General features: G+C 32.6%; 1 protein-coding gene across 1 annotated transcript; it reads left to right on the top strand.

The window, feature by feature from the left end:
• The first annotated feature begins 4,700 nt into the window (after window positions 1-4,700).
• LOC122611133 (probable phospholipid hydroperoxide glutathione peroxidase) lies at window positions 4,701-6,526 on the top strand. The gene is made up of 6 exons (XM_043784106.1): window positions 4,701-4,845; window positions 5,366-5,442; window positions 5,570-5,631; window positions 5,757-5,875; window positions 6,027-6,194; window positions 6,352-6,526. The coding sequence occupies exons 1-6, from the start codon at window positions 4,795-4,797 to the stop codon at window positions 6,382-6,384; spliced, it is 510 nt and encodes a 169-aa protein (XP_043640041.1). The 5' UTR covers window positions 4,701-4,794; the 3' UTR covers window positions 6,385-6,526.
• The last annotated feature ends 5,116 nt before the right edge of the window (window positions 6,527-11,642 follow it).

Raw genomic sequence — 11,642 nt, 5'->3', positions numbered from 1 at the left:
AACACTAACTTTACAGAAAAATTTTCCGACCAATTTTCGGCAGATTCACGAGGCTTGACCAACATCCGCCATCGTTGGATCCCACCAACTCCGATGTATAGTCGGATCCCACCACCGCTTCGCTAGTGGAGGATGCCCCTTATCCGCTGTCACGCCAACCAGAATGGTGTGATAAATTAGGGTTCATGAGAAATGGGGAAAAAAAGGTAAGAGAGAAATTGGTTAGGGGGACTTTTTGTTGTTATAATAGATATGCAAGTAACTATATATACAAATATGGTGTATACAAATACTTTTTCCCCGTCAAAAGTTCAGGTCACAATTTTTAATGACGTGACAAATAGATATGGTATTTAACAGAAGGTTGACGTTAAAATTTAACGATTTTATCTTTTCGAGAAATTTTTAAAAAAGAGGTCCTGTTAATAAACTAAAACTAAATAGGTTCCCCTTATTAGGAATTTTGAGTAAAAAGGTTAATTTTTTATGGGTTTTTCCCAATTTTAAACGACCAAACGAACATGATTTTCCCGTTCTCGTTACACGAGACGCTATTCAACTAGGATTTGGTTTTAAGGGTGATTTCAAACCATTTTGTTGGCCATGCCGCCTATTATGCCCTACATTTTTTCCAAAAAATGTGTACATCTATCTAAAATAATAAAATTACTACACATCTCGTTTTTTTTAATTAATGTATCAGCTCAAGGTTTTTGAATAACTAATTTGTGGCCTTCGTGATAGTTTTGTTATCGGAAGAAAAGATAATAATAATAATAATAATAATAATAATAATAATCATAATCTATATAAAAAATTACTTATATTTATCTTTAAAATAAAGATCAAACTAAAATGGTTGTCGTGAATGTAAGTTCTTCCTAAATGATACTTTTCGAGGATACAACATATAGACTTGATTATTAAAAAAAAATAAAAGATAATGATGATATTAAAATTGAAAATGTGACAACCTAATTTTTTATTTTTATTTTCGAACATTAGATGTTTTATTATAGCAAAACTAGCGAGAAGCTAGACAAAGAGTACAATCAAGAAAGTAAATACAACCAAGTACAGAGATTTGAAGTAAAACAGAGTGCAAAAGCTAGAAGACTGAAATTATTCCAATGAGGCCACTTGACGTCGGATTTGTTTGATCGGTTCGAGAGCCATAGGAAGCTTGTACTTTTAATTTCGTTAACGGCAAAGCAAAGAGATGGTGTTTTGTTTGAGAAGACACAGTCATTCCTAATCTTCCATATTGTCCAGCAAAAAGATAGGGTGATTAGGCTTATGTATTTCCTATGAGTCGGTCTTGTGTAGGCTGTTTTGTGTAGTCCAAAGAGGTCATTGATTGAGGCAGGCTTTAGGATTGGTAGTTTGCACCACAAGGAGATAATGCTCCACACCGAGTTTGTGAATTGGCAATGCAGGAAAAGATGTTCCGCTGTTTCATTATGGTTATGACACAACAAGCAGATCGGTGAAGAAATTGAGATTTGCCTTGCTGCAAAGTTGTCTAAAGTGGCCAGGCGATTAAGTGCTAGTCTCCAGCCCATAACATTAACCTTGAGTGGTGCTAGGGAGTTCCATGGGAAGATCCAACGAGCAGGCCCATGAGAGGTCGATTGAAGAAGGCCACGCATTGATTTAACTGAGAATAATCCAAATGGATCTTTGTTCCATTTCCATAAGTCCTTGTTGTTGCTTAACAACAAACCCGAGACACTAGACACTAAATCTTGTAATTGGAACAGCTCAATCAGAGATGATGGTGGACGCGACCACTTCCATTCCCATTGGGAAAATTGTCCGTTGCCGGTGCACCTATCTTTGATGTAACAACCTTTGTTTTTTTCCAGCTTGAACAAATCGGGATAAGTGATTCGTAGTGGAGCATTGCCATTCCAGTTGTCAATCCATAGTCTGAGTGATGATCCGTCCCCAACAGAACCTGTTATATGATTCTCCAAAGAAATATCAAACTGGGAGAGGTGGGAGTTGAGGTTAGCAATAACTTTCCACACTCCCACCATATCTGACTTGAGAGGTAACAAGTGGCAGTTGTGGGGTGAGTGATGTATGGCGGTGATAACGTGAGTCCATAAACAGCTTGGTTCATTCTTATACCGCCACCACCACTTGGAGAGAAGTGAAAGATTTTTTTGTTGTAAACAACCCAACCCAAGTCCACCCGATTCCACCGTGGCGGTAACCAAGTCCCAGGAAACCCACGGGATTTTTCTGTTTGAATTCGGACCCCCTCCCCCAAAAAAAGATCTTCTAATAGATTCAAGTTTAGAAATAACACATACCGGGGCCCTGTACAGAGAGAAGAAGTAAGATGGGAGACTATCAAGCACCGAACGGATGAGGGTTATACGACCACCAAGTGATAGGCTAGAGGCTTTCCACGAGGATAATCGTTTCTCAAAGGTTGTGATTACAGGTGACCAATTTTTCAGGAGATTCATGTTGGCGCCAACAATTAGGCCAAGATAGGAGATCGGAAATTGACCAGGTTTGCATAAGAGGATTTCCTTAGAGATCTCAATGTTGCTGGGGGTGAGATTGATGCCATAAAAGGATGACTTGTGGTAGTTGACTTTCAATCCAGAGGCAAGGTTGAAACAACGAAGGATTCTTGAGATGTTTGAAATATATGTTGAGGACCAGCCACCAAGAATAATAGCGTCATCTGCATACAGAAGATGGGTGATTTTTGGACCGAAGTTTGGAAGTTGTAGACCCGAAATGAGGCCTAAATTGGAGGCCCGCTGCATGCAATTGGTGAAGGCTTCCATGGCGATTAGAAAAAGAAAGGGTGAGAGAGGGTCGCCTTGTGGCACGCCTCTTTCACCATTAAATTCCTGGGTAGGGCAACCGTTGATGAGCACAGCAGCTCTGTTTCCTTTAAGAATACCCTTAATCCATGTAACCCAAAGTTCGAGGAAGCCCATCTGAGACATAATCGAGAGGAAGAAATCCCAGTTCACGGTATCAAAAGTTTTCTCAAAGTCAATCTTGAAACAGAAAGCTTCTTTTTTGCATTTTTTCAACCAAGCTACAATTTCATTCAACATTAATGGGCCATCGAGTATGTTACGATCACTAAGGAAGGCTGATTGAGTTGGGCTAATGACACTTGTAATTTTGGATTTGAGGCGGTTTGCAAGTGTTTTGGAAATCACTTTCCTTATACTTCCAATTAGGGTGATCGGACGAAAATCAGTGAGGGTCTTGACGGAGGTTGTTTTCGGGATAAGGGTAATAAAAGAGGATCCACATCCGCGGCTAATCGAACCGGATGAATGAAAGTCGAGGAGTATATTATAGAAATCCCATTTTAGTGACTCCCAGTATCTCTTTATAAAGCCGAAATTGAAGCCGTCAGGTCCGGGCGCCTTGTCACTATTACAGTCCCATACTGCTTTTGAATACCTGAAATTGAAGCCGAAATTGACTCCCAGTATCTCTTTATAATCTAGAAATTACCTAAATTTTTATTTTGAATACCTGAAAATATGAAAAATGGAGGCAATTTAATGTAATGGGTCTTCTGTAACAGATTTTATGGCTTTTGTGAATTGTGATTATGTTGTAATATATACTATTGGGGTTGTTAGTAATTGTTAGCAACTTGCTAGTAAATTATTGGTTATTAATATAAAGTTGGGAAAATCGAATATACAGTTGACTGCAATCTTTTTAGATGCAGTTATATACACATATTACATAAATGATTGATATATTATAAAAATATCCCTTGAATTTTTATAGTAATTGTATCAAAAAATTATGAAGTTAACTTATAACTGCAATTTAAGGTAAGCCCTATAATTTGTTTGCCGTTTAAAAAAAATTAATCTGAAAACCTATTTAATTTTTAGCTAATGTGTATAATATTATAACCTTTGTTGCCTTGTTGGCTTAATTTATTTTTTTTTTAACGGTGAATTTCACTTAAAACTTTGTATTTTGATTCAACAGGAAAAGCTCTAACATATATTGGTTTAATGAATTCATATTTTATGACTAATCTCACATAAAATTGCGGTAAAAAGTTGTCTGGATATGAATAAGACTATGACATCGACTTTCTAAAAATAAAATTGTGACATCATTGCACTCGCATTTTCATGTGAAAACTCCGTTCTAGAATGTGCAATTTCTTGCATTGACAATTAGTCCATTTGCTTCTACATAATTACATATAACTCCCTTATCATGTATATACACCTTATTCGAAACCCCAACAATTATAATCTTTGATTCATTGGCAAGCGAAAAAAATTGTCATAGAAGTTAATTAACACTTTAAATTCAAAACCAATATTTTTTTTTTATAAAAACTATAGGTATTAAAAATACTTAAAACTATAAAGGACCAAAATGTAAAAAGCTCAATTTCCAATCTTGCGCCATAAGATCAAACTCAAGTCAAATCTGGACCGTTCATTTATATATCGTCTATATACCGACACGTTCATGCGAGTCTAGAACAATATATAAAACTAAACCACGTTGTTAACACTATGTTCATACGCATCCACACCTCAAAATAAATAAAAATAAAAGATAAATATATGCGCATAAAACAAAAACTCGTTTTCATATATCCTTATTCTGATATTGACCAAGTCCCCACAATCCTATCTCATATACTACTACTATATAAATAGCCATTTTCAGATATCTCAATATATATTTCATCCTACAAGTTTATTCATTTTCTTTATTAATTTTCACAAAAACAATTAAAATAGTGTGTTTAGATCATCAAGAGAAGAAATGGCAGCAGCATCTGAAGCTAAGAAAACTGTTTATGATTTCACTGTTAAGGTCTGTTTTTTTTATATATATATATAATTTTCTTTTATTCATCAAGTTTATTCTTTTTGTGCCTTAATTAAGGTTTTTGTTAGTTGTGTTCATTTTTTTTTTCCTTCCTTTTTTGTCCGAAATGTTTTATGTGTCATCTTTAAATTCTTGCTATGTATCTGCTTTTTGTATATGTGTCCAAGTATATTTTGGAGACAAGTCGTGCACGTTGTCATACCATCGAAACTGGTGTTATGTCTAACGGTTACAATTTATAACACTTGATATGCATACGTATACATATATATATATATATATATTTTCAAAAAGTAGAGAATTGAATATACATAGAGATAGAGTAGACGTTTTGTAACTTGGATGTACATGTAATTTAATTAGTATGATATTCTTTAACAAATTATTCATATGTATGCTGGACATAAGATTATTACCCTGATTCTGCCAATCAATTATATAAATTATTTTCCGCGTTTAATTAATATAATCTTAATATGTGCTCATGATCGAATTTTTCTTTCAGGACGTAAAAGGGCAAGATGTTGACCTTAGCAAGTACAAGGGAAAAGTGTTGTTGATTGTCAATGTTGCTTCACAGTGGTATGAAAAAAAAAAAAACCTTGTTGTTAGTTGTTACTATTAGATCAGAACATAACTGTCCCTGAAAAGTCTTGTGAATAAATGTCTCATTTCTAATTGAATTTGCTATGCTTTTTTATTATTGCAGTGGCTTTACCAATTCTAATTATCCTGAGTTGACAACGTTGTACCAGAAGTACAAGGATCAAGGTTGGTTAATTCGATCGGGCTCTTTTCTTGATCTTAATTAATTCTTGCGTTAAAAGCGACTAGTCAAAAGTGATGAATCTGACTAGGCAGGCATATATAATTAATTATATTTGGGGATTTGACAGGGCTTGAAATTCTTGCATTCCCGTGCAACCAGTTTGGAAGTCAAGAACCTGGAACCAATGAAGAAATCCAAGAGTTTGCTTGCACGCGTTTTAAAGCAGAGTACCCTGTGTTTGGCAAGGTCAGTATTACTCGTATACTCCAACTTTTTATTCTCGTTTCTTATGAGTATTATAATAGAGAATTAGTTCCAATGATCAAAGGAAATGAAATGAGAGGCTAGCGAATTTGCTGATCTAGAGTTAGTAATGTAAATGTAAGATGTAATGTAGGTGAATGTGAATGGTAAAGATGCGGAACCCTTGTACAAGTTCTTGAAGTCGAGCAAAGGAGGGTTCCTTGGTGACAGTATTAAATGGAACTTCACAAAGTTTCTAGTCAACCGTGACGGACAGGTTGTCGATCGATATGCACCCACCACTAGTCCTCTCAGCATCGAGGTACCTTAATTGACCATCCATGCCATCATATATATTTTACTTAATAATATATATATATATATTATATAATAATATCTTTAATTGATTAATAAAATGCACGGATGATGATGATATCCTAGCTAATTCTGAAGTTTTGTTTTGCTTGTGTTGATTGCAGAAGGATATAAAGAAGCTGCTTAATGTTGCTTAGTTCATTGCTGTTTTCATAATATGGGTTACTTAACTTAATTGCCATTTTACCAATAAATTACTAGCAAACAATGAATGAATGTTACTACTGTATATGTGTTCTGTAATTAAATTATTATTAAATGTTATCATGTCTGTTGTTACATGAATGCTTATGGCCGGTCCTTCGACATTGGTTCCTATATATATGTTCCAGCTAGGTTTGGTTTTTGATTGTGATGTGTCCACATGCTCGAGGAGGTTTGGTTAATTTGACTAGCTCGCTGGATTCACCATATATTTATATATATGCTATACATATATTGAGCTCAAGAATAATGGTTCGGCGCAGGGCTGTCCCTCTCATAATTAGTCGGCTTTTATTTTACGTAGGTTGTGTTGATGGTTTGTGTGATTGGACGCCCAGTGTTCAAAGTTCCTAGTTTAATACTTTAATTAGGGGAAAGTCTATACACACCTATTAATTCAGAATAAACACATACTATTTATGGGTATGCTCTTATAAGGAAATGATAAAATATACTCGTTTTAACCAGAAAATTCAAGGTACTGATAAGTATACATTAATACTTACCGTATGGTAATATTTAGGTTTTTATGCTGAATTGAGATGTTCCTATATATAGCAGGACACTAAATTGGAGCATGTGGTTCGTTGGTCCATGGTTCGTGGTTGAATATATAGAGTGATTTGTGTTCGTGGTCCTTTTAATTCGTGGTGAATGTAGTTCGGAATATATATGGTTCCGTTTAGTTTTGTCACGGATCATCTAGTCGTCATAGATAGATTTCTATAATATAATTCACGTGCCATTAAAATAATCTCAACCTTATGATTAAGTACAACTAAATGTCATTTTTTCTTTGTCTAAAAAAACTGTTTGTTTTTATGCATTTTGAAAGAAAAAAAAATAATAATTCTTGATCATAATATTTTTATTTGGGTCAAAACTCACTTTATTTTTATATTTTGTATTAAATATTATATAACACAAAACTAATAAATACGTGTAGATAAAAAAACATCAAAAAAGGTAAACGTTTATAAAAGAAAAAAGAGAATATGTCAATATGATAGATCAATATTAAATAAACTAGTTATGTTATAGAATAACCCAGCTACTTGTAGCTAATTATGAATTGATGTCGATTGATCAATATGTCATTCTATCACGCGTACCAACTCCATTCTATCAGTCTCAATCATAAAGTCAATAACATAATAAAAAAAAAGTTTAAAAAAAACAACTGCATTCTTGTGTTTAAGACACCATTCAAATATTTTTCAATTACGTAGTCGTAAAATATTAACCTGCATTGATAAAACTACAAAAATTGAAAGATTAGGGTATTTATAGTTGTAAAAAATGGTTTATATTTTTCATTTTAAATTTAAAAAAATAGAATGTTTATCAATATATAAATAAATAAATAATTTAAAATATTTTTCATGGAATATGTTAGTTTCATTTTTCATATTAGAACTTATGTTCTGATTTACTTGGGGGCTAGGGGGTCGGTGCGTAGGGATTAGTCAATATAATTTGAATTTTCCACAATTTGAATAATAATTGAATAATAACATAAAAATGTTTTATGATTTTCACTGAAAAGTGAAAAATTGTGTCTTTGTTTTTTGAAGATCTATGATTTGATATCATGTTCTATTTTTAATGTTTTTTTGAAAAAACAATGAGTATTATTCGTCAACTAAACACTACCTTAGTTTTTAGAAATGGATAGAAAAAACCAATTTTCTCTCAATAACTTTTTTTTAATGGAAAATGTAATTACTTACTCTAATAAGAGAATAGGTTGTGAATATTATTTTTTTGTCTTTTTGTGCCAACAAACATTGTATAGCTTATATATTTAATGACCAATTAAATAATATAATGTTGAAAATAGATGGAGTGGTAAAGCGTTCTTCCTTATATGTTAAAGGTTGTTGATTTGAATCTTGTTAACACCTATATTTTTTTATCTTTTCTTCTCACTTTTTGAAATTACATAAAACCCCCTCATTTTTTGAGGAATGTTTACCAGCAAACCCCTTTTACTTTTTTCTTCTTTTTAGACCTTTAACATATCTCATGGAATGACATTATTTTATAACTTTTTGTACTATAAGTTTATACTTCATAAAATTAGATATGAGTTGTAACTTATGTTTTTTATAACATATATTTTATACATTTAGTCTTAACTTTTATTTAGCTTTTTGCTTTTTAGGCTTGTATTTTACAATTTTCTTTATACTTTGTAACATTATCTTTTTTTTAGCATTTTTTTTCAACATTATGTTTTCAATTAATATTCCATTTGTATATTTACAGTTTTTAAATTTTTGCTTTCTACAGTATTTTTAATAAACTTTTTGTTATTTTTTTTTGTAAAGTTTTGTATCACATATATGTTATTCAATTTTCTTTTCGTTGTAATTTTTTATTCTCTTTTGATTTTTGAGTTTGTTTTTAAGTTATTTTATAAAAAAATAGTATTGATATGTGACAACTTTATTTAGTTTACCAGTTGTTTTTATATTGAATTAAATGAATACCGCCTGTTTTTATAAAAAGTTTATGGTTCTATTTCTGGCACTCGACGCATGTCTTTGATCAACAACGGTTCCGTCACTTTTACCCATACACATCAACACTCTTCTAATACCCGATGCCGTCCAACGGGCGACCCGGGCTACCTAGTTAGTATCAATTCTTTTGATAAATGTATCACTTATGCATTATTTTCTTATACGTCAATATTTAAACTTATATGTTATGATGTGTCGTTAAAAATAATGATGATCAAGGTCTTTTTAAAATAGGTGATATGTACAACAAAACTTGGTTATACAATTACAAGTGAAGTGATATTCAAACAAGCCAAGTAAGTATCGTTACGTAGGAGTATTATCCGTATTTCTTTTTTATTTTGTTTTATCAGACCAAATGACATTAATTAATGTTTTTAAAATCATAAAATGGTGTGATAAGGGATCGAGCTACACTAATTTTCATTTAGAATCTTTTATATTTTTAAATTTTATCAATTATATATTGTCATCATATTATACTATTTGATTTGAAAAATATTATGGTTAATATTAGAAGAATTTTAAACTATATAGTTAAGAAGGTTTATTATTTATTAATAGTTAATTAGCAACTATTTAGTTAAGAAGGTTTATTATTTAATTAATCGTTAGCAATTAACTTAGGATGGGTCATATATATGGTCATCTGACATACACTTTCTGTTTGGAGGTCAAACTTTTGATGTAATAAAAGTGAAACGTGTAGGAAGTGGGTTGACACTTGTCAACAGCATCATCATCTTTTAAGCAACTTTAATTTACTCACTAGAACGACTATCTATCATGCCTTTGTTCGATCTGCTTCCACATTACTCCGTATATTTTCGATGCCTCATAATTGCCTATATAAACCCAACTATATATCTTCCAATTCATCATCTACACCACATACATCACACACGCGTACAAAATATACACACACGCGCGAGTATATCGATCAATGGAGAAAAAAAACATTTATGGTTTTTTCTTCATCTTCATCCTTCTCTTGGTTCCATGTAAGCTACCTAAACCATGGATAAACCTTAACACGTGAATAAAAATTATTTTCGTAGAAATATATATTGTATAGAATAATTATTAATTACAGTAGTTATGTGTTTAATAATTACCATAACTAAGGGTACTTATAACTAATTATTAGCAAATTAATTAAATTCTAATACGATACGTATTTATCTCTACCATGCATAGTCGTATTGGAGTTGATCGAGCAAGTACTAATTGATAATTTGTACGTGTATATATTATATTAATTATTGTGTTGATAGATGATGAAGAAGCGGCGGGTGGTGGGAAGAAGATGATGATGGTGGCACAAGGAAGGACTTGCGAGTCACAAAGCCATGGGTTCAAAGGGGCGTGTGTGAGCGACCACAACTGTGGTCTCGTTTGTAAAAATGAAGGCTTCACCGACGGGTGGTGCCGTGGTTTACGTAAACGTTGCTTTTGTACCAAGAGTTGTTAAAAACGTTCACTTTCTAGCCATCATCGATCGATCATCAGCTACTTAATTTGGCATAAATTAATTAACTGAAATGAATGCCGATCAATGCAATTTACATGCATTTATAATAATATGATTTGGAATATTATTGATCGATCAGCTTACATCGTTACATATTGATTCAAGAATTATATACCTGCATGTATTAAAAACTTGTGAAGATTAATTAAGTGGAGGTACGTGGGTGTAGTGATTTCGATGTCTATATGAATTGCGTACTTAAATTATTTTCTCTAAAGCTAGCAATATATAATTTGCTCATATACAGCCTAATCGCAAATCGATCACGTACTAATTATATAGGAAAGGAAATAAAAGGAAATGCTCAGTGCCGTCTCCCATAGATTTTGAGCCCTAATACCTCGACGGTGTATGGGGTTAAGTTGTAGGCAAACCTTACCTCTACCTAAGTAGAGAGGCTGCTTCCATGTTCTACCTAAATGGTAGAAAAGACCCTCCAACCTTTGCATGGGATGAGGATTGAACCCATGACCTCTGTCTCTAGAGACAAATCGATCACGTACTAATTATATATGCTCCCTAATTAATTGCTCGATGATTAACTAACTAACTTATTATTATTACATCACACACATTTACATATATAGGATAGGATGATTGATCGAATTAAGCAGGGTCGACTTTACCTTTTTGGTGGCTCTAAGCGAGACTAGTTTGGGGCCTTTTTCTCTAAAGTGTCTAACAAAAACCATTTCATGCGCCAGCCTTTTAATTTTGAAACAAAGTCAACCTTGTTCGGATTAAGATTTTCTAAAGTTATCCCAACTTTATAGGTGAAGTTGAGAGTATCCTAACCTTTGGATTAAAATCAAATGTCAAGATTCAAACTAATCTTTGAATCTTAACCCTTGATTTCAATCCAAAGGTTGAAATCCTCTCAACTTTACCTATAAAGTTGTAATAACTTTAGAGGATCCTAATCCATCTTGATCACATCAACTAATGTAAAAACTGCAACTTTTTGTTTCATATGACAAAAAATAATTAGGTTTCCATATCAAACGCCAAAAAAAAAACTTAAATTTGAAATATATGTGAAAAAAAAGTACCTTTCCATTCAGCACAAACATAAGGCTTATTAAGATAAGCATAAAGTCTTTTTTTTGCTCTTTCTTTAAAAATCTCACTAAACCAT

Source organism: Erigeron canadensis, chromosome 8 (assembly GCF_010389155.1).
Source record: "Erigeron canadensis isolate Cc75 chromosome 8, C_canadensis_v1, whole genome shotgun sequence".
In the NCBI taxonomy this organism is placed as follows: domain Eukaryota; kingdom Viridiplantae; phylum Streptophyta; class Magnoliopsida; order Asterales; family Asteraceae; genus Erigeron; species Erigeron canadensis.
Note: the sequence above shows the minus strand (reverse complement) of the source record. Positions and strands in the feature narration are given on the sequence as shown.

Coding starts and splice junctions, on each gene's coding strand:
- LOC122611133 (XM_043784106.1), top strand. CDS start 4,795: ATGGCAGCAGCATCTGAAGCTAAGAAAACTGTTTATGATTTCACTGTT. Junction 4,846..5,365: donor TTTATGATTTCACTGTTAAG/GTCTGTTTTTTT, acceptor TTTTTCTTTCAG/GACGTAAAAGGGCAAGATGT. Junction 5,443..5,569: donor GTCAATGTTGCTTCACAGTG/GTATGAAAAAAA, acceptor TTATTATTGCAG/TGGCTTTACCAATTCTAATT.